Raw genomic sequence first — 24,681 nt, 5'->3', positions numbered from 1 at the left:
ATTGAACAGTTCCTCTCAGATCCTTTCCTTTATCATTAATGAACAAATTAAACAGTAGTGGTCCAAGAACAGAGCACTACATTATGCCATTAGTCATAGGCCTTCTTTTGGACTCTATTTCTGAATAAACTACTCAGATATCTCTCTCCATCAACCACCCTCCTATCTATCTCACCAACCCTATATCCAACCCCCATTTGCTGCAGTTTACTGATTAGAATTCCATGTGGTATCCTGTCAAAGACCTTTGCAAAGTCAAGCAGTATCACTGTAAACCCATTGCCTTTATCCAACTCAGCTGTCACTGTATTATAAAATGTGAGCAAGTTAAACAAAACCATACCCCCCCCCATACAGTATCTCATTTCCATCTATCCATTTCTATATTTTGTCTTGACCAACTCCAATACTTTGACAACTCCTGATTGGTTGGTAATTTGCTACATCAGTCTTGGAGTCTCCTTTATGCAATGGATTTATTTCCCCCTTTTTTTTCCACTTCCTCGGGACTAACCCAGAGCTGGGACTTACATTAAACGATATGGTCAAGGGCACTGACAATTCCCTTGCTGCTTCACATAAAACTTGAGCTGGTATAATCATCTAATTCCACATCTCAGTATGCTATCCTTAGATTGTCTGAATCCTGTGGACCTTTCTTCATCCTCCTCTGATAATGTCCTTTGCACTGTGCATTCCCAATATAATGTCAGAATTGCACAGTTGCTCAGGATTTGAGGCATTCCTCAGCTAGAAATTTAATATGAATGAATGATGAATTAATACATGATAAATAATGATGAATGCTATACATGATCATGATAGCTGCAAATCATGATAGCTTCATGATTTGCAGACCATTTTTCATTGCAACTGTGGACAGAAATTCCATCTCTGTCTCTCCCCTCCTTTCTTAAACCTTCAAAACCCCAGTCACACTCACATTAATTAAGCGAACATGTGCTTAGTTATTTAAGCACATCTGTGGTGGCTTACTAAAGTAGTTAGGTTATCACATGTACTCTCATAATTTTGTAATGGACTCTCCAGATGGTGTACCAATAGTTGTATTTTGTAACTCAAAGGAGTTAAAAATGGAGCATATAGTTTTGTTTTCATCATCCTCTCCATTCTATCTACTGATTTGGTTACTACTCTGAAAATAATTTATCAGCTGGAGGATGATTAGTTCCTCCATAGTGCAACTGGAAGAGTTACAGTACGTTGCACCCTTCAATTGGAAAAGGCCCGAGTTCGATTCATCGTTGTGATGAAAGGAATTATAAAATAATTAAAAACATAAAGAATAATTAATTCTTTGTTTTATTTCAGTTAAAGGTGAGTTAGCTGATCTCATACGAGGTAGCAGGGTTTTTTCTCCTGGAAACTTGGGTTTTTCATCCTGCATACAGACAAATCGACCTTCAGAACGCACACAATTTACAGACAAAAAATACTGGTGGTGGTGGGCACTAGATGGCACTGGTGTAGATGATGATGGTAGTGGCAGTTAGGTGTAGTTGGTGGATTAAGTGGTGGAGATGGAGAGTTATACAGTAGATGCCCTCTCTTGATGAGTCTTTGGACTCCTTGGAGGTGTCACAAAATAATAATAATAATGATTACCATTCACAAAAATACTTTATAAGCATGATTGTTGCTAGCATAATGGGGTATAATTATTTTTCAATTTTAAGATAGTCTCTCTTTATAGATGATTGTTTATAAAAGAATTCTAAATAGTAAAAACATTAAAAACTAGAACTTACGCATTCAGATCTTCGCTGGCACAAATTTGTGAAAACAAAAGCTAATAATGTGTGGGGGTCTATGCTCCACAATACATTTGATTATGTTTTATCATCATATTTGTTTATGGTTTACGTCAATACAGAAGAGTTGGCTAAGTTCCAAATTGCCTATCTATCACATTGTTTAGTAGCTAGGAGGATAACTAATAATGGAGTTCACTGTGAGAAGATTAAAATAGGATCACTGGGTCAGAATTCCTAGTTATTTCTCTGCATTTCCTTACAAAATATATAAAGGTATCCTCCCTGTTATCTAGCTTTGATTCTTACACATCTCCGCCCCCCTCCAATAAATATTTATATGTATATATTTTTGTATTTATTGATAACTGACTTGGCACAAAGTTTAAGCCAAGTATTCTTTAATCCTGTTTAATTACTAATCAACATTTAAACTTAACACAGTACAATAATTTATAATTTGAATATATCATTTTAGATTATCACTTTCAGCTTTTTCATTGAATCCCACATGCCAAGGTCCTTTCATAAGAAGGAATGGTTACAACACATATTTAGGTACTTAGTTACAAGATACCAAATATGTTGTGCATATATTTGGTACATGCATAAGTAAAATGCAGAGTATGGAGAACTGACCATGACTTCTAAATAACTTAGGGAATTGAAACAACGTAGATACGAATATAAATTAAATAATACTTTAATAGATATTTCCGATATTTCGGCAATGTCTCATTGCCATTTTCTAAAGGAACTTACAGAAAGGCAGGAGCACACAGGCCCTAACAATACAGTAACTGGAAATGAAGATATGAAGCTATCTTTCTCCTAGAAGTCCTGATGGTGCCCTCTGGTGGGCTAAGTAGGCATTCTTGGCCGTTGGGCTGAAGGTCTGCTGATGTATGCCTCCCAAATTTGGGGCAGTCGCATACAACCAAATTTGTTGAGGTTTGGAGAGTTTCTTAGGGCAGAGGCTGATTCCATAAATAATCTTTCAAATTTATATTTGCTCCGGTGTATTATTTTTGCTTTCTTCCACCGTATTCTGTGGCGAGTATCCAGAGCATGGTCTGCAAGACCAGAATGGCTATATTTGTAAAACCGGATGTAGTCCTTGTGTTCAGAAATTCTGATATTCGCTGTCCTGCCTGTTTGGCCAAAGTACGACAGTTTACAACTGCAAGGGACCTGGTATACACCAGGTAGGTCTAGGGGAAGTGGTTGCTCTTTGGTAGAGCGGATAAGGGATGCCAATTTTCTGTAAGGTCTGTAACAGGAGGTGAGGTCATGTTTTTTTAGAATTTTGGTAATTTTTTCTGAGGTGCCGCGGATGTAGGGAATGATGATGGATTTAGAGTAATCTTTTTTGTGGAGGGGAGGAGGAGGGGGGCTGTGGTTTGTAGGTTTTAATATTTTTTGGATTTTGGGGGGGGGGTAGCCATTGGCTGAGAAAGTGTTTAGGATGTGATTTAGTTCAGTGTTAAGGGCTATGTCGTTAGAACAGATTATTTTAGCCCTGTTGTATAGTGTTTTTACCACTCCATATTGTTGTGAGGGAGGGTGGTGAGATTGTTGGTGGATGTATCTGCCTGTATGGGTGGGTTTTCTGTAAACTGAGAAAACCAAAGTTCCATCAGGCTGGCGGGTGACTAGTGTGTCTAGGAAGGGGAGGCAGTTGTTTTCCTCTTTTTCCAGGGTGAACTTGATTCTGGCGTGTTGGTTGTTTAAGTGTGTGAGGAAGGAGAGGAGTGTTTCAGAGCCATGTGGCCAAATAGCGAACACATCATCAATGTAGCGAAGCCATATGGTTGGTTTTTGTGGGGCAGAGGCTAAGGCTTTTTCCTCAAAGGTCTCCATAAAGAAATTGGCTAAGGGTGGGGAGAGTGGTGAGCCCATGGCTGTCCCCTCTATTTGTTTGTAGAATTTTCCCTGCCAAACGAAATAGCCTGAGTTCATTGTGAACTGAAATAGGGCTGAGATATCAGGAGAAAATTTAGCTTGGATTAGCTCTAAAGTTTCCTTGAGTGGGACATTGGTGAATAAGGAGGAGACGTCGAAGCTGACCATTATGTCACTATGTTGGAGTGTAAGGTTTTCTATGCTGGCTTTGAAGTGGGCTGAGTTTTTTATGTGTGATGGTGTGTTGCCAGTATAGTGTGTGAGCTCTTTGGCCAAATATTTAGCTAATTTGTATGTGGGGGAATCAATGCCATCCACTATGGGACGTAATGGCACATTTTCTTTATGTATTTTTGGGAGTCCGTAAATACGGGGGGGTATAGAATTAAACGGTTTTAATCTGTTGGTAACTTCTACAGGCCAAGAAGTAACTTTCTTAAGGAGGCTGTGTATAAGCCTATCTACGAGAATCAACATCATCCACGGAGATACTATCGCACGGAAGGCTCGTCAGTATGGTAAAATGAAGATGAAGCTGTCAAGACAATTAAATCGTCTGACTTTCCTGAAACGCTGCCGGGATAACAAGGTAATCCCGAACTGTGTGAAATTGAAGCACCGTTTTGTTTCGCCAAAAGTGCTCCGTATATACAACCGCGCTAGCTACACGTTACTACGCGAACAAATCACCGCCACGCGGTTAGGCTTAGCCAAAATTAACGAAGCTATTCGTACCCTCGAAGAGGAACTTTCGTGCACTTTGAATCAAGAACTGTGGACAATTTTACATGACGTCTCGTGTACCTCTGCAGACAAAGAGTTTGAAAAGATACGAAGCCGACAGATGAAGAAATTCGATAAATTAATAAAAAAGAATTCCACCATCAATCCAGAACTTGCTACCAACACCGTAATCAACCTTTCTTCAGTCACCCTGAAGCCTGAAGCTCTCAACGTGCTTTCACGTGGCCACAACTTCGCCATTGCTCCCAAAAAAATACCAAGTGAGGAAATTATGATCCAGATTGAAAGAGGAATCCGCCACCTTCCACATCAAATCGCCAACAGTGTAAGACTGGATGTAGCTTGTGTCCTTTCCATAGCAAAACCACCCAAAACCAATATTTCCAACAAGGAATTTGAAGCCCTACAGGAATTGAGAAATAATAAAGAATTAGTTATCACCAAAGCGGATAAAGGAAATGCAACTGTAGTACTTAACCAAAAGGACTACAAAGGTAAGCTGAATGCTCTCCTATTAGATCGGGCTACTTACCCCCCTATCAATTACAATCCCACCAACTCACAAATTAGAAAACTTCACAGCCTCCTTAAGAAAGTTACTTCTTGGCCTGTAGAAGTTACCAACAGATTAAAACCGCTTAACTCTATACCCCCCCGTATTTATGGACTCCCAAAAATACATAAAGAAAATGTGCCATTACGTCCCATAGTGGATGGCATTGATTCCCCCACATACAAATTAGCTAAATATTTAGCCAAAGAGCTCACACACTATACTGGCAACACACCATCACACATAAAAAACTCAGCCCACTTCAAAGCCAGCATAGAAAACCTTACACTCCAACATAGTGACATAATGGTCAGCTTCGACGTCTCCTCCTTATTCACCAATGTCCCACTCAAGGAAACTTTAGAGCTAATCCAAGCTAAATTTTCTCCCGATATCTCAGCCCTATTTCAGTTCACAATGAACTCGGGCTATTTCGTTTGGCAGGGAAAATTCTACAAACAAATAGAGGGGACAGCCATGGGCTCACCACTCTCCCCACCCTTAGCCAATTTCTTTATGGAGACCTTTGAGGAAAAAGCCTTAGCCTCTGCCCCACAAAAACCAACCATATGGCTTCGCTACGTTGATGATGTGTTCGCTATTTGGCCACATGGCTCTGAAACACTCCTCTCCTTCCTCACACACTTAAACAACCAACACGCCAGAATCAAGTTCACCCTGGAAAAAGAGGAAAACAACTGCCTCCCCTTCCTAGACACACTAGTCACCCGCCAGCCTGATGGAACTTTGGTTTTCTCAGTTTACAGAAAACCCACTCATACAGGCAGATACATCCACCAACAATCTCACCCCCCCCCCCTCACAACAATATGGAGTGGTAAAAACACTATACAACAGGGCTAAAATAATCTGTTCTAACGACATAGCCCTTAACACTGAACTAAATCACATCCTAAACACTTTCTCAGCCAATGGCTACCCCCCCCCAAAAATCCAAAAAATATTAAAACCTACAAACCACAGCCCCCCTCCTCCTCCCCTCCACAAAAAAGATTACTCTAAATCCATCATCATTCCCTACATCCGAGGCACCTCAGAAAAAATTACCAAAATTCTAAAAAAACATGACCTCACCTCCTGTTACAGACCTTACAGAAAATTGGCATCCCTTATCCGCTCTACCAAAGACCAACCACTTCCCCTAGACCTACCTGGTGTATACCAGGTCCCTTGCAGTTGTAAACTGTCGTACTTTGGCCAAACAGGCAGGACAGCGAATATCAGAATTTCTGAACACAAGGACTACATCCGGTTTTACAAATATAGCCATTCTGGTCTTGCAGACCATGCTCTGGATACTCGCCACAGAATACGGTGGAAGAAAGCAAAAATAATACACCGGAACAAATATAAATTTGAAAGATTATTTATGGAATCAGCCTCTGCCCTAAGAAACTCTCCAAACCTCAACAAATTTGGTTGTATGCGACTGCCCCAAATTTGGGAGGCATACATCAGCAGACCTTCAGCCCAACGGCCAAGAATGCCTACTTAGCCCACCAGAGGGCACCATCAGGACTTCTAGGAGAAAGATAGCTTCATATCTTCATTTCCAGTTACTGTATTGTTAGGGCCTGTGTGCTCCTGCCTTTCTGTAAGTTCCTTTAGAAAATGGCAATGAGACATTGCCGAAATATCGGAAATATCTATTAAAGTATTATTTAATTTATATTCGTATCTACGTTGTTTCAATTCCCTAATTTATTTAGAAATGCATAACCAACGTATAAGCCTATCTACGAGAATGACCATGACTTCTAACTTGATGTTTAATCTTCATCTTCTCACAGTGCATATCCTGTTATTAGATATCTACCTAAATACTGACCAAAAGGGAAAGGGTAGCAAATTGGCAGTTAGCCAGTTAGACTGTATTGGCTTAAACCAGAAACAAATATGATGTTACAATATAACCAAATGTCATGTCATCTGGTTATAGAAATACTGTGTTGACATTGTTGTCAAAATTGGTATTACCAAGAAGACTGGGGAGGTCCAAAAAGTATGGTTTACCATATCTGATTTGATATAACAGTCGTGACCGTAATTTTTATGTTTTTTGAGGAAGATGTTATTATTTCTTGTTTCTTAAAGGCATATAGCATTTTTAAATACTCCCATTAACATCTTCCTTGCACAACATAAGAAATATATAGACTACTATTGTTTTTCAAAACAGGTTTGATGAAAGAAAAAAGATGGAAAGGTTTTGGAGTTAACAGCAGTGATGAAGCATTTTCCTAATCTCAACAAGACTTCATCTTCTTCTTCTGCAGCTTCTCCCACTTAAGTGGGGTCACTGTTGATAATGAGTCTCCTCCACACCTTCCTGTCTTGGGCTGTCACCACATCCAAGTTCTTCATCCTCAAGTCCTCTTCTACCAGCTCCCTCCATCTCTTCTTTGGCCACCCATGCTTCCGCCTTCCTTGCACATCCATCTGCATGACCCTTCTTCCCACACATTCGTCCTCCCTCCTCATCACATGACCAAACCATCTCAACCTTGCCTCCTGTATTTTCGCTCCTAAGTTTGTAACTTTCACTCTTCCCCTGACATAGTCATTTCTCAGATGATCCTTTCTGGTCACACCGCACATCCACCTAATCATTCTCATCTCTGCTACTTCCATCCTGCTGATGTTATTTTTCCTCAGGGCCACAGTTTCTATAGCATATGTCATAGCTGGCTCACTACTGTCCTATAGATTTTGCCTTTCAGATTGATTGGCACCCTCTTATTGCATAACACTCCAGCCATCTCCCTCCAGTTCCCTCAACCCGCTTGTATCCTGCATCCCACTTCCTTCTCAGCTCCTCCATCTTCTTCCACTGTTGAACCTAAGTATCTAAAGTCTCTCACCTTCCTAATGACATTTCCTTCCAGCTCCAGATCTGTCTCCTGTCCGCCGCCTACTGTGCAACACATATACTCGGTCTTACTTCTGCTCAGTCTCATACCTCTCTCTTCCAGTAATTTTCTCCATCTTTCCAGTTTAGTTCCCGCTTCTTCTCTTGAATCTGCACACAGCAAGATGTCATCTGCATACAACATTGTCCAAGGCGCATCTTCTCTCACCTCCATCACAATATTAAAAGAAACGGACTTAATGCTGCTGACCCTTGATGCAAGCCAACTGTTACTTGAAAACTTTCTGTTTGTCCCAGACAGGTCCGAACACTTGTCTTCACATTTCTGTACATTTCCCGCACCAACCTGACATATTTCTCTGGCACCTTCTTCTCCCTCAGACACCTCCAGACTTCTTGTCTTGGCACTCTATCATATGCTTTCTCCAGATCAATAAATGCCAGGTGTAGCTCCCTTTGTTTCTCTCGATACTTTTCCATCATCTGCCGTAACCCAAAGATAGCATCTGTTGTTGATCTACCAGGCATGAAGCCAAATTGTTCCTTTGCAATCTCCACCTCCTTCCTCAATCCACCATCAAGAACCCTTTCTAGGATTTTCATTGTGTGGGACATCAACTTTATTCCTCTGTAATTTTTTCAGTCGTGCATCCCCTTTACCCTTGTAGATGGGGACAAGAGTACTCTCCCTCCATTCCTCGGGTATATTTTCCTGTTGGCAAACTTTCACGAACAGGCCCCACAGCAAGTCAAATTCCCTCTTCCCCCAGTGCCTTCCATGCCTCCACTGGAATTCTGTCGGGGCCCACTGATTTTCCATTCCTCATCCTCTTCATGGCCTCTGTCACTTCCACTCTACTGATGTTCTGCACCATCCCCTCAGAAGGCTGCCCATCTCCTCTGTGAGTCCTTGCATTTTCCTCAGTCAAAAGTCCCTGAAAGTATATTTTCCATCTGTTTCTTTTGTCCACATCTCTCCATAATACTCTTCCTTCAGCGTCTTTGATCTGCCTCACATGTAAGATGTCCTTTGCTGCTTTATTTCTACATTTTGCTAGTTGGTAAATTTTTCTCTGTCCTTCCTTTGTTTCTAATTGATCATACAGATCTTGATATGCCATGGCCTTTGCCTGTGCCACAACTCTCTTGGCTTCTTGGTTTCTCTCTCTGTACACCTCTCTGTTCTCTTCCACTCTTGACTCATCCCACTTTTGCTTTGCCTTCCTCTTAGCTGTCACACTGCCACTTGTACATTATTATTCCACCACCAACCCTCCTCCTGCTCTCTAATCTTTCCAGATGTCTCACCAAACACCTCGATTGCACAGCTCAGGATTACTTTTGAATTATGTATTGAATTTCAAGAAGACTGCATTGATTTATCCAAAATTTGGGAGACTAATTCTAAAACCATCTGCATCTCATCTACCATGGGTTACCTCACTCAGCAGATCAAAAGAGGATCTAGAACTTGGTTGTAACATCTTTTTTTTTTTTTTCTGATAAGTGCTTTTTTTCTCTGAGGATGCAGGTTTTTGAATCCATTACAACTACCATTAATTGAATACTAGTATTCATTTCTCTTCATATATTATAACTATAATGTTATATACAGGAATACCTCAATTATTGCGATTCTTGATTTATTGCAGCTTGTAATTTGATACCAAAATTCCAATTATTGCACTCCAAATTCGGCCACGAGATGTAGCCCACTACATATGCTACCAGTTCGAGTCGCCACTCTCCAGGTATCGCTCTCTTGTAGCGCTTCATTTTTATCCGACACCGCCTGCTCACCACTCACCAGTAACTGTCCACCTTTGCCTGAAGTACATGTGGATATTTATTTCTCTTCTTATTTACCCTACAATGAAGGCTAAAAGAAACAAGGATGATATCAAGTCTACAGCTGTCAAGAAGAAACGTAGAGTGATCAGCTTAGAAGATAAGTTGCATATGATAAATAAGTATGAAGCAGGCATAACCAAAGCCAAAATTGCAAGAGAGTACAGTCTAAATAAATCAACTAGTCGCCATATTTTAGACCATGCTGCAAAGTATAAGCAACTAGGACAAAGTGCATCAACCTCATCTGGGTCCCAGACTACGAGAAACAGAAGCCATCTTATGATTGAAATGGAAACACTATTGTCAGTGTGGATAGAAGATTGTAACCAAAAGAGAATTCCTCTTAGTCAAATGACTATAAAAACAAAAGCATTGAATTTGTTTGAAACTTTAAAAAGAAAACAATTAGAAAGCAGAAACGATTCAGCGTCAGTAGTGGAAGAAACTTTCTCTGCAAGTTCAGGGTGGTTTGATCGGTTCAAAAAAGCAATCGAGCATTCATAGTGACAAGGTGAAATTGCAAGTGCCGATGAAAAAGCAGCAGCAGTTTTCCTGGTGAAATTGCAACAGATCATTGAAGAAGGAAATTATACCGATGATCAAATATTTAATGCTGACGAAACAGGCTTATTATGGAAAAAAATGTCCACTAAAACATTTTTAGCAAAAAATTAAAAATCACAGCCTGGCTACAAGGTTTCGAAGAAGCGTGTAACATTTTACTATGTGGCAATGCTTCTGGAGATTACAAGATGAAGCCTCTCTTTATTTATTGTTCACAAAATCTTCACCTGCTTAGAAGTTTAGATAAAAATTTTCTCCCTGTTCATTGGAGATTCAATAGAAAAGCTTGGATGACAGAAACTATTTTTGAGGATTGGTTTAAAAACTGTTCTCGTCTTGAAGCTGAAAGGTACTGCAAGTCATTAAATCTTGATTTTAAAATTTTGTTGATATTAGATAATGCACCTAGTCATCCAACAGCACTGAATGATTTGTGCAAAAATGTAAAAGTTATTTATTTACCACCTAATACAACTTCCATCATTCAGCCAATGGATCAAGGTGTAATCGCATCCTTTAAAGCATATTACCTACGAAGAACTTTTTCACAAGCAATAGAAAAGACTACAGGAGATGAAGCTATGACTTTGACAGAATTCTGGAAGGCATTCAATATCAAAAATTGCATTGAGAATGTCAAGGAAGCATGGAATGAAGTAACGTCTAGCAACCTGAGAATGGCATGGCAAAAGATTATTCCTCATTGTGCAAATGATTTTAAAGGATTTGAAAATGAAGTAACCCGTGTTATCAATAACATAACTTAGCTTGGCTTCGATCTAGGACTAAAAGAAATTAAAAAGATGATGTTCAGGACCTGCTTCAGTCACATGATAAGGAGCTGGATGATGAAAACCTAATTAACCTCGAGAGAGAGAGAGAGAACATGCTTACGATGCTCAAATCAATGATAATGACAAACAAATTGATGTGGCACCGAAAGAATTTACCTTCAAAGAAATGGACGAAATGTTTAGAATTGATGAAAATCTTAAAGAAAAAAATCTTGAACGGCAATCCTAATCTCAAGCGATCAATGAAAGTTCGTCAGGAAATTGAAAATTCCATCCGCTGCTAACGAGTTTTATACGAAGAAAAAAGAAAGAAAAAATTCCACCAGACAACTTCACACCAATTTTTATCCAAGAAAGAATAATTGTATGTACTCCTTACATATAAATAAAGATTAAAGAATAATCTTGTTTTTCGAAATGAACCTTTATTTTTTAACATGTTTAACACATTTCTTTTTTACTTCATATATAAAATTTAATTAATAGATTTGAAAAATCCTTGGCAATGATCATCCATTTTACACGCATTATTTATCCCGATTATCGCAGATTCGATTATTGCGGTATTTTTCGTGGCAACAATAACCGCAATAATTGAGGTATTCCTGTATATTCAGGACCTGCTTCATCATCATCATCAAATTCCTGCCATGTACCCTCAAGGGATATACAGGATATGACAGTACTACATGAAAAAATTACATCATTACTAACTTCCTATCTACAATTTTCCTCCAAATCAGTCTGTTACTTGTCAAGACTCCAACATTATCAGATCTTATATTTCTATCATCTAAGGCACTTTGTACCGTATCAATCCACCTATATCTTGGTCTTCCTCTGGGTCGTTTTCCTGCCAACCTGGCAGAGAACACTTGATTTGCTAATCTTTCCTCTCCCATTCTATTTAAGTGACCATACCACCAGATTAGCTCTGCTAATGCATTCCTGGATGCTGACAATGTCAAGTCTTTCCTAATATCCTCATTTTTAATATGATATTGCCATCGATGCCATCTGTTCACGCCTCTAATCTTTCTCAAGACTCATATATGCGGTCTCTAGTCTTTGGTCAAGTGTTTTACTTCTGACCCAGCTCTCAGATCCATAAGTTAAAACTGGTTTGAACACTGTCTTGTATACAGCTAATTTAGTGTTCCGACTAATTTCTCTCTTATTCCATATGAATTTATTCAATTGACTTCCTACCACACCAGCTTTGCTGATTCTGTTGTCTATTTCTATATTTAATTTACCATCTTCAGTAAAAATCGTGCCTAAGTAGCTGAAATGTTTTACTTGTTCCACAGGCTCTCTATTCACAACACAGTTGACATTTTCAATGATTCTGCCTATTTTCATTGTCTTTGTCTTTTTATTGCTGACCTTCATACCATATCTATTACAACAGTTATTCAATTTAGTCAGAGAATCTTGTAGACTTGTGGCGGATTTATTTAGAAGTATAACATCATAAACATAAAGCAAAGAGCTGACATTAACATCTCCAATTTTGATATCATGTTTAATACCACTTTCCTTCATAATGTGATCCATAGAGATAATGTACACCCTTGTCTCACACCAGATTTAACATTAAACCATCTTCCTGTACTTCCTTCAATTCTAACTGCTGACTTACAACTCAAATAAAGACTAAGTATTGCTTGATATAATGCCCCATTGACACCATATAACTGCAGCGTATTGAATAGCTTCTCTCTCTCTTGGCACCTTGTCATATGCCTTTTCCAAATCGACAAAACTTAAATACAGATCTTTGTTATATTCCCATGCTTTCTCGACTATTTGTCGTAAAGTGAAGATCTGATCCTGACAGCCTATATTTGGCCTGAATCCAGCTTGTTCTTCACCAAGCTTTTCTTCCACAATTCTTCTCAACCGTTTCTCAAGTATACTTGCATAGATCTTGCCAGGAACACTCAGTAGGGAAATACCTGTAATTCTCACATTCAGTTTTATTTCCCTTTTTATATATGGGTACTGTGAGAGCTCTACTCCAATCATCGGGAATTCATCCCTCTGTCCAGGCTTTCTGAACTATGCAGTGCAGCCACTGTAAGACTTTTATACCACCATACTTCAGCATTTCTGGTCGAATATCATCTACTCCTGCTGCCTTTCCACATTTCAAGCCTTTGATGGCTTTTTCTACTTCAAGTATGGATATGTATTCCTGACTGCATGCCTGGTCAGTGTTTTTTATCACTGTGCTGTCATCACTGCTTGTTTCATTTAGCAGTTTTTTAAAGTAATTACTCCATACTTCAAGGATATCTTTTTCTCCTGTTTTCATGTCACCTTCATCATCTCTAACTCCTTTTACAGCACTCTTTTCACCATTCCTAAGTTTCTTCAACAACCTCCAGAATATTTTGCCAATTTCTTGATATTTATTTTCTATATTCTTGCCAAAATCCTCCCATGACTTTTGTTTAGCTAGTTTTACACACTGTTTAGCTTTCTTACATTTGTCTCTGTATTCTGTAAGAGTAAAAGCTGACTTATTTGCCAGGAACTTTTGATATGCTTTCTTCTTTTCCTTCACTGCCTCTTTAACTTCCTGTGTCTGCCAGGGAGTTCTGATTTTTTTTATCCTTGCACACAACCTCACCATATGCCTCTCTGGCAGAATCAATCAATGTTTTCTTCAGAGTTTGCCACTGAATCTCCAAGGTTTGATTCCTGTTCTCAAACTCTTTCATTTTTTCTTCAATAATCTTTGTGTATTTTAGTCTACAGTTCACATCTGAGAGATGCTCAACTTTTATTTGCTTTAAAACTTTCTTACATGTTCTTCTTTTGAATATGAAATTCAGTTTTATCCTGCTCAAGACTAAATAGTGATCACTTCCAATTTCAAATCCTCTGTACACTGATGTCCTGCACCAGGGAGAAAACATCATTATCAACAATAACATAGTCAATGAGACTTTTCTTATTCCTTGCCTCTTCTCTCCATCTGAATTTGTGCACATTTTTATGTTGGAACATGGTGTTAGCAATAACCAGTCAATGTCCTGAGCAGAAATTCAACAGATATTTGCCATTATTATTAGCTTTGCTCTTTTCTCCAAATTTTCCCAAAATATTTTTGTATGTCACACAATCATTTCTTACTCTGCTATTTAGATCCCCAACAAGACCAACTTTTCCTTTTTCATTGTGTCAGTTGCTTTTTCTAAAGCCTCAAAAAATTCCTCCACTTCTACCTTAGTAGAACCTTCTGTGAGGCCTTCTTCTATCTAATTCCATAGGCACAAATAAGTCTCATTGTCCTGTTCCCCATTCTCATATTTGCCCACATTACTCTACGTGAGACTGACTGCCATTCAAGAAGATTAGCCTTGTATTTTGTGTTGAATACTATGGCTACTCCTTCTTTTCCTTGATTGTCATTGCCTGAATATAACATTTTGTATTTATTGCTCAGAAAGAGCTCACCAGTTTTGGTCTTTTTTGTTTCAGTCACCCCTATTATGTTGATCTGGTACTTATCTAATTCCTCAGCTAGTTCCATTTCTTTGCCATTCAGGCTTCTTATTTTGATAGTACTGATCTTCAATTCTGGTGATATTGAGTTGGGGTGTGTTTTCAGATTTGTTCCAGTAGCTGACTTTTCACTGTTTGCTCTGGTTCCCTGGCGAAAACAACGGGGGCCTTGTTTAACCGGGCGACGCCCCAGCCGACATGAAATTTTGTCATGTTGTACTACCATCATTTTTTTATTTTGGTTTAACCAATAAGAATACAATTTGGTCGGCTAAATCCCAAATTGCCAGCCCATCCTTGTTCGTTCAGTATCAAAGTAGATACCCAATAGGGTGCACCACGAGAAGATGAGGATTGGATGTTAGGTCAGAAGCCCTGGTCGGTTCTCCACATTCCTTTAAAGGCTATGTGGAGGTCTCCACTCAGTTATACAGCTTTGACCCTTAAGCACCCCTTCATATGTATATGACCTGCTTCATATGTATATATATATATATATATATATATACTCCATATGTGAGATATCTCAAAACCTATAACACAACATTGCTACGTGTGAGCAAATCTTTGTTAAACCATACCAGATTGTTAAACTGATGTTCCCCCAATTTTATTTGGTGTCTGACTACATATTCAAACAAGAATTTGCTTTTTAGTGCCCAAAAATTGTTCAGCTCTCTAATCGGATAAGGATCTGAAAACCTAGAAAGATTTTATTAGGTGTTTTCTGAGTACAATTAAAGTAATATATGTTTAATAATGTATATTAAAAAGAAAAGGAAAGAAATCTTTGTAAACTAGTCACATTTTTTGCTCTCTTATCTTATGTATTAGGGAAAAAAATGCAATAAATATTTGAAGAAATGAAAGATAACTTTCTCTTAACATATTGTTGGACTCAATCTTCCACTACTATCATTTCCTTGCCTGCTGATATTACATAAAATAAGGGTCATAAGGACAGTTCCTTTAAGGATTTTGATTTATTTATAGTTTTAAAATTAGATGATAATGTTACATTTTTGTATATAATTTTTTTTACTATGAAATTTTGTGTTAAATATTTGGCATACAGTTGAATAAAACTGATATATATATATATATATATATATATATATATATATATATATATATATATATATATATATATATATATATAACTTCATTTATTATGTTGATTGACCATGAGATAGTTTGTATTGTTCCAGAAATTTCATATTCACAGTTTAAAAGCATTTTCTCTCTTTTTTAGCTCTTGATTTGAATCCTTTATATTTAAAAGCACTTGTGAGAAGAGCCCAGTTATATCGAACGCTTGATAAACTAGATGAAGCTCTTGCAGATTATCAGAGGATACTTGAGATGGATAGGAATAATTTAGAAGCTCGTCAAGCATGCATGGTTGGTTGGTTATTCACTATTAGGAAGTATATATTTATATATATATTATATAAGAAAATATAACAAGGAGGAAAATATATTTTCCACTTACTGAGTGATCTTTCTCAACCAGCATTCCTTTTTCTATTCATTCTTCCCCCTCTTCTTCTGTGGCTGTTCTCATCTATTTCTTACATAGTATTTTCTCTGGCATCAGTATGCTATTCCTATTTAATATCTACTAGTTTTATTTTATACAAATTGTCAGTTTTAATTAATAGTATTTTATCAATACATAAATGAGTATTAAGGTGCAAGTAATGCATGTATGAATTTATAAGTAATGATATCAAGTGTACTTATGCTTAAAGCCCTGTTCCCATGGTTTTGGCATGTCTTATGCATTTCTACTCTAAAGATCAAATGTTTGTGTCCTTTTTGCTTTTAGCATTATGGCCTAGAATATTAAGATAAACTCTCTCTCTTCTTCTCCCATAGTCCTAAATGAACCGTTGGGTCATTCATGGCTGGTAGGTAATACTCTTTGCTAGCCTCCTCCAGTCGTCTCGGTCTCTTGTTCTTGATGTCAGTTGAGAAAGGAAGGAATTTGTCCATTTTTTGATGTTATCAGTCCATTTTAATCGAGGTTGGCCCCTAACCCTTGATCCCGGAATGATTTCTTCTAGGGTTTGCTTTGGAATGCCATTAGCCCTCTCCACATGTCCGAACTATTTCATCTGTCTTCTTCTGATGACTGTTAGAATATTTTCCCTTTTTCTCCCATCTATTGAATCAATCAGTTTTTGGACATTTTCATTGGTTTCGTGAGCGGTATAGGGAATCTCAAAAGTCTTCTGTAAGTTTTCATTTCGAAAGACAGGAGTCTCCTCTCATCTTCCTTCAATAAAGTCCAGGCCTCACAACCATACAAAAGGACAGAATTCACCAAGGTGTCAATTAGCCTTAGTCTGGTTGTGATTGCTATTCTGTTATCTCTCCACAATGGTTTTAACTTCTGTAGGGCCACGATTGCCTTAGCAATTCGGTATTTAATGTCGGTTTTTGAACGACCATCTTGACTCACCGTGCTTCCTTGGTTTTTATAAATTAAGGATTAAAGATAAAAATCACAATAACTCAATGGCAAACTTTTATGCAATTCAGGGAAAAGCAGTGGGATGTGAAGAAAACACCCACAAAAATTGTAAGTGAATAGTTTGTCTTCATATGCCTTATTTGTTACTGAATTAATGCTCATAACAAGAGATCAAAATGAGATTGTCAAAGTATCTCAATAAGGAATCTGGTTACCCTTCACAGAAATACAGCACTCAAATGATGTTTCATACTGTTTATAATGTTGTCCAGGAGCTCATTTTAAAATAACCATTACTCTTGGAAAGCTCTCTTAAGTCCATCATGGTTTGGGGGAGGGAGGTTGAGAGCATGTTCCTGGTTCTCTCTAGATTAGAGCATGCCTGGAATTGCTTTGTAGAGAGAATCAGGGACATGTTACTTATCCCTCTAATATCTGTGAAAGGGAGGGACACTTATGGTGAAGGTAATGTGGAGAAGCATCTCGGCATCATTGCAGCATTTCACTGTTCTGCTAGGAAGCAGAACAGTGAATTCTGCAACTTATAGAGATGGAGTTCTGAAACCTTATGTTGATCCATATGAGGGTGTGATAGGGGAGACATTTATCCCAATCAAGCAAAGTTCATGGATCAATATTTTCAAGAAGAGACTTGTACGTATGCACTGCCAACCAGATCTCCTGACCTGAATTCTATTGAGCATATTCAGGATGCTCTATGTAGATTTATTACTGCTCTCAACCTTCCTCTCCCAAATCTTGAGAGACTCAGCTTTTTATTATTATTATTATGGGTATCTCCATGGAGTCAGTAGATTCATCGTGGGTGACCCAAACTATCAAAACAATATCTGTCATATCTCTTCTTGAATTCATTTACAGACGAAGAACTCACAACTGAGTCAGGCAATGCATTCCACTCATTCACCCTCCAGACAAAAAACCTCGTTCTCACACCCTTGTTAACCACACTTTTCCTTAATTTCCAGGGATGACCTCTTTTTCTTCTATCTATCACACAGCTGAAATATTTCCCCTGCATCAATCGTATAAAAACCTTTTAGTAATTTAAATGTGTCTATCATATTCCCCTCTTCTCCACCTATCTCTACAATCCACAAGCTCTCAATCTATCAATGTAGGGAACATTTTTTACATCACTCACCAACTTAGTCACTATCCTCTGAACCATCTCCACAACCTCCTCATCTCCAAGGAATCCAGGCGACCAGACTTGAGCACAATAATCCAAATGTGGAAGTATCAACGCTTTATAAAGGGGAATAATAACCTCTTTATCTCTGGATGTCAGTGTGTTCCTCAACAACCAAGTAATCCTATGTGCAATCTTGGACACCTTAACAATGTGTCCTCTGAACTTCATCTCCCAACACCCCTAAGTCCCCAGCCTCATCAATCTCTTGGAGAACTGTTCCATCAATGTAGTACACAGCTGGTAATCTTTTAATCCCAAAATGCATAACTTTACACTTTTCCACATTGAACTGACATCCATTATCTTTTGTCCATTTTGCCAGCTTATTTAAATCATCCTGCAAACTCTCAACATCAGCTTGATTTTTTTATTGCGCTACCCAACTTTGCATCATCAGCAAACAATTGAATATCTCCCTTTAAGCCATTTCCTATATCATTTATGTACAAATTAAACAATAACAGCCCAAGCACAGAGCCCTGAGGCACACCACTGGTCACCTGCCTTATCCTGGACTCTGCTCCTCCATACATCACCTTCTGGTATCTCTTCCTGAGCCATTCTCTTATCCATATCACCAGTTTACTATCCATCCCCATCTGCTCCAATTTTCGCAACAGTATTCCATGGGGTATCCTGTCAAAAGCCTTAGCAAAATCCAGAAGTACCACTGTGTAGCCATTTCCTTTGTCCAACTCAGATGTCATTCTATTATAAAAAGTTAATAAATTGCTAAGGTAGGATCGACCTTTAACAAAACCATGTTGGCCCCTATAGAGGATCATATTCTGATCCACCCATTCTTGAATTCTGTCTTTAATTAACTTTTCCAATACTTTTACCACCACTCCCAAGATGGTGATTGGTCTATAATTAACTACCACAGTTTTAGACCCACCTTTATGCAAAGGAGCAGAGTGCTGTATTGTTGTGAGGGTTGACCAGATTCCTTATTGAAGCATTCTGACTTCTTGTTTTTAAACCTTGTCTTCATGTACCTATTTGTTATTAAGTATTCATTACTATCTTTGTGAGTGTTTCTTTCACATCTCATATACTGCTTTTTGCCAAATTACATAAAAATTCATCATACAATTTTTGTGAATTTTCTCTATTAAGTTATGGAAATCAGCATATCTGTTAAGAGAGCTAAGGGGACATTATAAGGTTTTCTCCAAATTTCTGTATTGACAACAAAAAATAAAATGAATGAAAAATATCTGTAGTTCACCTAAAATATGAATAGTCTATAGCATATGTGTATACTGTAGTCTGTTATTTACTTAAGGCTTATGTATGAAACCTTTTAATGTTTTTCTCATTCTTTCAGACACTTCCTGAAGAAATTAATGAGAGAAATGAAAAACTGAAAAGTGAAATGATAGGTAATGTATTTATATATACAGTTGACCCTTGAACAACGTAGTGGGTTAGGGGTGGCGAAGTCCTGCATTGTTCGAAAATCTGCATGTAACTTTTGACTCCTAACTACTAATAGCCTACTGTTGACCAGAAACCATACCAATTACAAACTAAAAGTCGATTAACACATTTTATATGTTATGTATATATACTATATTCTTACAATAAAGTAAGCTAGAGAAAAGAAAATGTTATTAAAGAAAATCATAAGGAAGTCAAAATATATTTACAGTATGTACTGTACTTATTGATACTGTTTACAACATGAATCGTATGTCTGTCAGTACCTACATTAATATTGTCTTATATGATACAAAACACTGTAGATGTTATACATATTACTAACACTAGACATCAAAAATGAAAAGTTAATGTGATAAAGAAATTAATATTTATTTACAGGTATAATGAAGAAGGAGCAATATGATTGCTTTTTGGTGTCCTAGTCCTATATACTGATGAATGAATCAAATAAAATTTTTCATGCAGTTATGATTTAATGTTTGACACTACATCACTACAATGACACTACAATTTAACACTACATCTTTATGCTTGTTTACATTTCTCTCGACTGTAAATGGCCATTTATATGGTCTCCAAGTGTTTGTGCAAATACATGTGTAAGTTTTGATAAATTTTAACTTTTTATAATAGATTAGTGTATACTGTATAGTAATAAATGATAAAATAGACTAGTATCTACATATATTTTATGCATTCATAACATACCTAACTCTTTCTTAATTTTTTCGATATTTCTAAGCTACGTGGTTCGTCTGCGAGTTTTTCAAATTTTTGCAAATCTCCAAAATAATTATTCATAAAAAACTGTGTATAATTAGATCCACTCTGTTCAAATCCGTTTTCTTCAAGGGTCGACTGTATATATATATATCCTTTCTTCCTACTTTTCCAGTAAATAATTTAAAAAGTTAAAATATTTCCAAGATTGAATTTTCTGTTACCACCTGAATACTTTCAAAAATTGATCTCCAACCTGGTGTTTGGATAAGCATTGCCTACATCACATAGTGATATCTCATTGATTGATTAAAATGATATACCACTTTTTTGTCCTCTCCCAAACAAGACATTGATACATTTTCAAAGCTGCAAAAAGAGTTTCACAAATCTTTTACAGTTTTGAAAATGTTGACTCTCATCATGTGGTAGTGAGATTCAAATCTGCAATCTATTAGTGGAAAAGCAGAGTTTTTATTCTTTAATGTAACATTTGTCTTGGTTGGTGGAAAAAAAAAAAACTCTAGACTCAACATTCCCTCAATTTTTGCCAGCCCATGTGTGCACTAATGTAATATATCTCATATTAATGTTACTTTTTTTTTCTTGTCTAGTTATAATCTATAAAACTGCAAGCACTAAATTAATTTGCTTAATTAATCTGCATAGCGTCAAAATATCCATCACCGTTTGCACAAATTCAAGTGATGAACTAAACAGTGGACACGCTAAACAAATATCCCTCTACAACTTGACGTTACCTCACATGCTACAAGCTAAAAGTAACTACTGTATTTACTCAAATATAACTCGGACCCCTGATTTTACTTTAAGAAAAAAGAAATTTAAAAGTTTTGCATATACCTCGCACACTAAAAAGTTTAAAACTTTTAAGAAATAGATAACGAATGCTGGTATGGCAGTTTCAGATATTTTGGAATGTGGTTTGAAGAGAATTGGCATTTCAGCTTAGCAATTGTCAGCACACCTTTGTCATTGGGTTTGCTGATCTTTTGTTAATTCCATACCATATCATATGCACATCTTCATAGCTGCCCTATCTCTACCAGCATACTATTGCTGTCTGTTTTGCACTTCCTTTCACTTCTCATTAGTCATTTGTGAAGGATTGTTCATAATATATCTCAAGTCTTGTAAATTACTGATAATTTTTGATTGAAATATGGAGAAACATTCAAGTTACCATGCTCGTTTTAAACTCAGTTATGATAAACTCAAAGATCATATGATTCTGAAATGATAAAAGAACAAGCAATAATGAAACTGATTGTTTTAATTTAATTAGATGCATTGTCTCTAAATATTCAAATATATCATGTGATGAAGGTGAGCCACTGATCGCGTAAATAACATTGATAATTAAAATTTAAATGCATTCATTTTATAAATAATTTGAGCAATTATAAATTATAATGAATACTGAGGATTTAATTATAAATGTCAATTTAGTTTTTTCTTGAAAAACTTCAGTTTCCGAAAATCCCTGCATATATCGTGCACCCTGATTTTTTTAACTTTGGGGACAAAAGTGCAAGTTAGATTCGAGTAAATATAAATACAGTATTAAGTTAACATGAGTTAGAGTATAATTTATTATATAATTCGTTTTTAGAGTACATTCAAAAATTGACTGTCAATTAGAAATTCTGAAACAAAAATTATGTGTGCACTTTCAGCTTAGGCGCATTGCCTGGAATACATAATGAATAGAGTTTATATCACAGGTGATAGTGTTTTTTTTTTCCCCGCTCAGGGATTATATTTTTAAGCATCTGTATGTGTATAATTTTGTCAGCCTGTATTGCAGGTTTATTCTAGGATTGCAGCTAGATGCATTTTACTCAAATTTGGTATTTAAGATCCTTACAAAAATTTATCATTCTATTCCAGTTAAAACTAATTTGAACTGGAATTAGGATGCATGGTGTCCATATAGTTCAGTTTTCCTTTTATTGGCATTTATGATATTTTGATTGATTTTTTATTGGTAGATGATCCAAATGTTCCATATAGGCTAGATGGAATTTGCCAGATGTGATTTGGTATTTAGGATTTCTTAATATATTTCAAGTTGAACCATTCATTGTGACAAATCAGGCAAAAGAAATAAAAATTATATTCCTCAACCAAAATGGATAGATGTATTACAACCATGCCACTAATTTTTTTATGCATTTGTCAAACTTAGAAGTATCACCACTTGAATTCTTGGAACAACATAGCTTTATCACAGATAGTGTATTGTTTACAAATTTTCTCTATAAAGATTTTTACTCTGAGTGTTTAGTATTTATACAGGTAGTCGTCGACTTGCTACCTATGTGCTTTACGACTGCTACTGCATCTCGCACCGCATTTGTATGAACTACTGTAACAGATTTTTCTACTACACTCACATGCCCTATCCGTGTGGTTCCCGTAGCCTGATGGGAACAGTTTTGCGTGTAATCGTCAGCCCACTGCCCAGTAACGTGTGTTTGGTGCAATTCGTGTGTCTCGATCTCTGTTTGCATACATATTACGTTCACTATTTTGGGTTCAGTTATAATTTGTGTTACAATTAGCATTTTTTAAAAACCCCTAAACATGTCAACCAAGAGGAAAGTGCCTTTGTCTACTCCTAGACCTGTCAAGAAAGCAAGAAAGGCCATTGATTTAGACACAGAATTTTTTGAAACACAGAGTTTGTTGAAAGTGATCAAGCAGCATGAAGAAGGAAAGAAGGTGAACGCGATCGCACATGATTTTAAGTTATCTCATTCTACAGTGTCGACAATTTTGAAAGACAAAAGAAAGGATTCATGAAGTTGTTAAAGGTTCGGCATCCATGCGAGCAACAGTGATAATGAAACAACATATAGGGCCCATCCATGAAATGGAAAAATTATTGTTTCTTTGGATGGAAGATCAGACACAGAAGCGAACACCCTTAATCCTTCTTACAGTGCAGTCGAAGGCTAGAAGTCTCTTTCAGACGCTGAAGGAATGCGCCGGAAAAGATTACACTCAGACATTTATAGCAAGTACAGGATGGTTCAAAAGATTCAAAAGAAGATTCAACCTTCATAGGGTTCAAGTCACTGGAGAATCAGCAAGTGCTGATGTGGACGGAGCTCAAAAGTTTGTTAAAAGTCTGGATGAAATAATTACAGAAGGAGGGTATCAACCAGAGCTTTTCAACGTAGATGAGACTGGATTGTTGTGGAAAAGGATGCCAGAACGCACTTACATTCATCAAGAAGCGAAAAGCATGCCTGGTTTTAAGGCACTTAAAGAAAGACTAACTTTGCTCCTTGGCAGGAACATCGCAGGTTTTAAACTGAAGCCTTTTTTAATTTATCATTCTGAAAATCCCCGTGCATTCAAGAATGTAAACACGCACACTCTGCCTGTATACTTCTGTTCAAACCGAAAAGACTGGTTTCTAAATTGTTTTGTACCTCAAGTTCGTGAATATTGCTTCGAGAAAGAAATTCCTTTCAAAATTGTATTAATCTCAGATAATGCACCTGGCCATCCACCTCACCTAGACCACCTCCATCCTGATGTAAAAGTTTTTTTATTTGCCGCCAAATACAACTCCACTCATTCAGCCTATGGACGATTGCCACATTGGCGCACTATTCACTTTCGCCCAAGCTATAGCCGCAACAGATGCCAGCCCAGAACTATCCTTGCAAGAGTTTTGGAAACAGTACGATATTTATAAATGCATCAAAAATATTGCAGCCACGTGGGAGGCTATGACAAAGAAATGCATGAATGGAATCTGGAAAAACTGTGTCCAGCAGTTTGTTAATAATGAATTTGAGAGTGAACTTGAAATGGTTACGGAAAATATTGTAACACTGGCAAATGGACTTTCTTTAGACATTGAAGTGGAAGATGTTGAGGAGCTGCTAGAGCAAGAATCTGGAGAACTTACAAATGAAGAACTTATTGCTTTGGAAGAAGAAAGGATAGAAAAAGAGAAAAATGAAGATGAGGAAGAACCAGAAAGAAAATTCACCACTAGAGGGTTATCTAAAGGTTTTTCTCTACTAAATAAACTTCTTACACATATTGAGGAAATGGACCCAAACATCAAATGATTTGCAGGGATTGAACGAATGGTACAAGATGCTTTTCGGCCATACCGTGAAATTTATGAGCAGAAAAGGAAAAAACAATTCAGACATTTTTTATTTTTGTAAATAGTAAACTAGTTGTGTTGTACACA

At 37.1% G+C, this 24,681-nt stretch overlaps 1 protein-coding gene across 2 annotated transcripts in view; it reads left to right on the top strand.

The window, feature by feature from the left end:
- Ttc1 (Tetratricopeptide repeat domain 1) overlaps positions 1-24,681 on the top strand; it is a 161,131-nt gene that overhangs the window by 122,292 nt on the left and 14,158 nt on the right. For both annotated transcript variants that reach the window (XM_090394917.1, XM_090394925.1), the window contains exons 5-6: positions 15,836-15,984; positions 19,606-19,660. In XM_090394917.1, the coding sequence (XP_090251043.1) occupies positions 15,836-15,984; positions 19,606-19,660 (204 nt within the window). The remainder of the gene's footprint in view (positions 1-15,835; positions 15,985-19,605; positions 19,661-24,681) is intronic.

Source organism: Typopeltis vanoorti, chromosome 1, assembly GCF_054136105.1.
Source record: "Typopeltis vanoorti isolate ZY-2024b chromosome 1, IOZ_Tvanoo_1.0, whole genome shotgun sequence".
NCBI classification, from domain to species: domain Eukaryota; kingdom Metazoa; phylum Arthropoda; class Arachnida; order Uropygi; family Thelyphonidae; genus Typopeltis; species Typopeltis vanoorti.
This window is presented reverse-complemented; position numbering and strand designations above follow the sequence as displayed.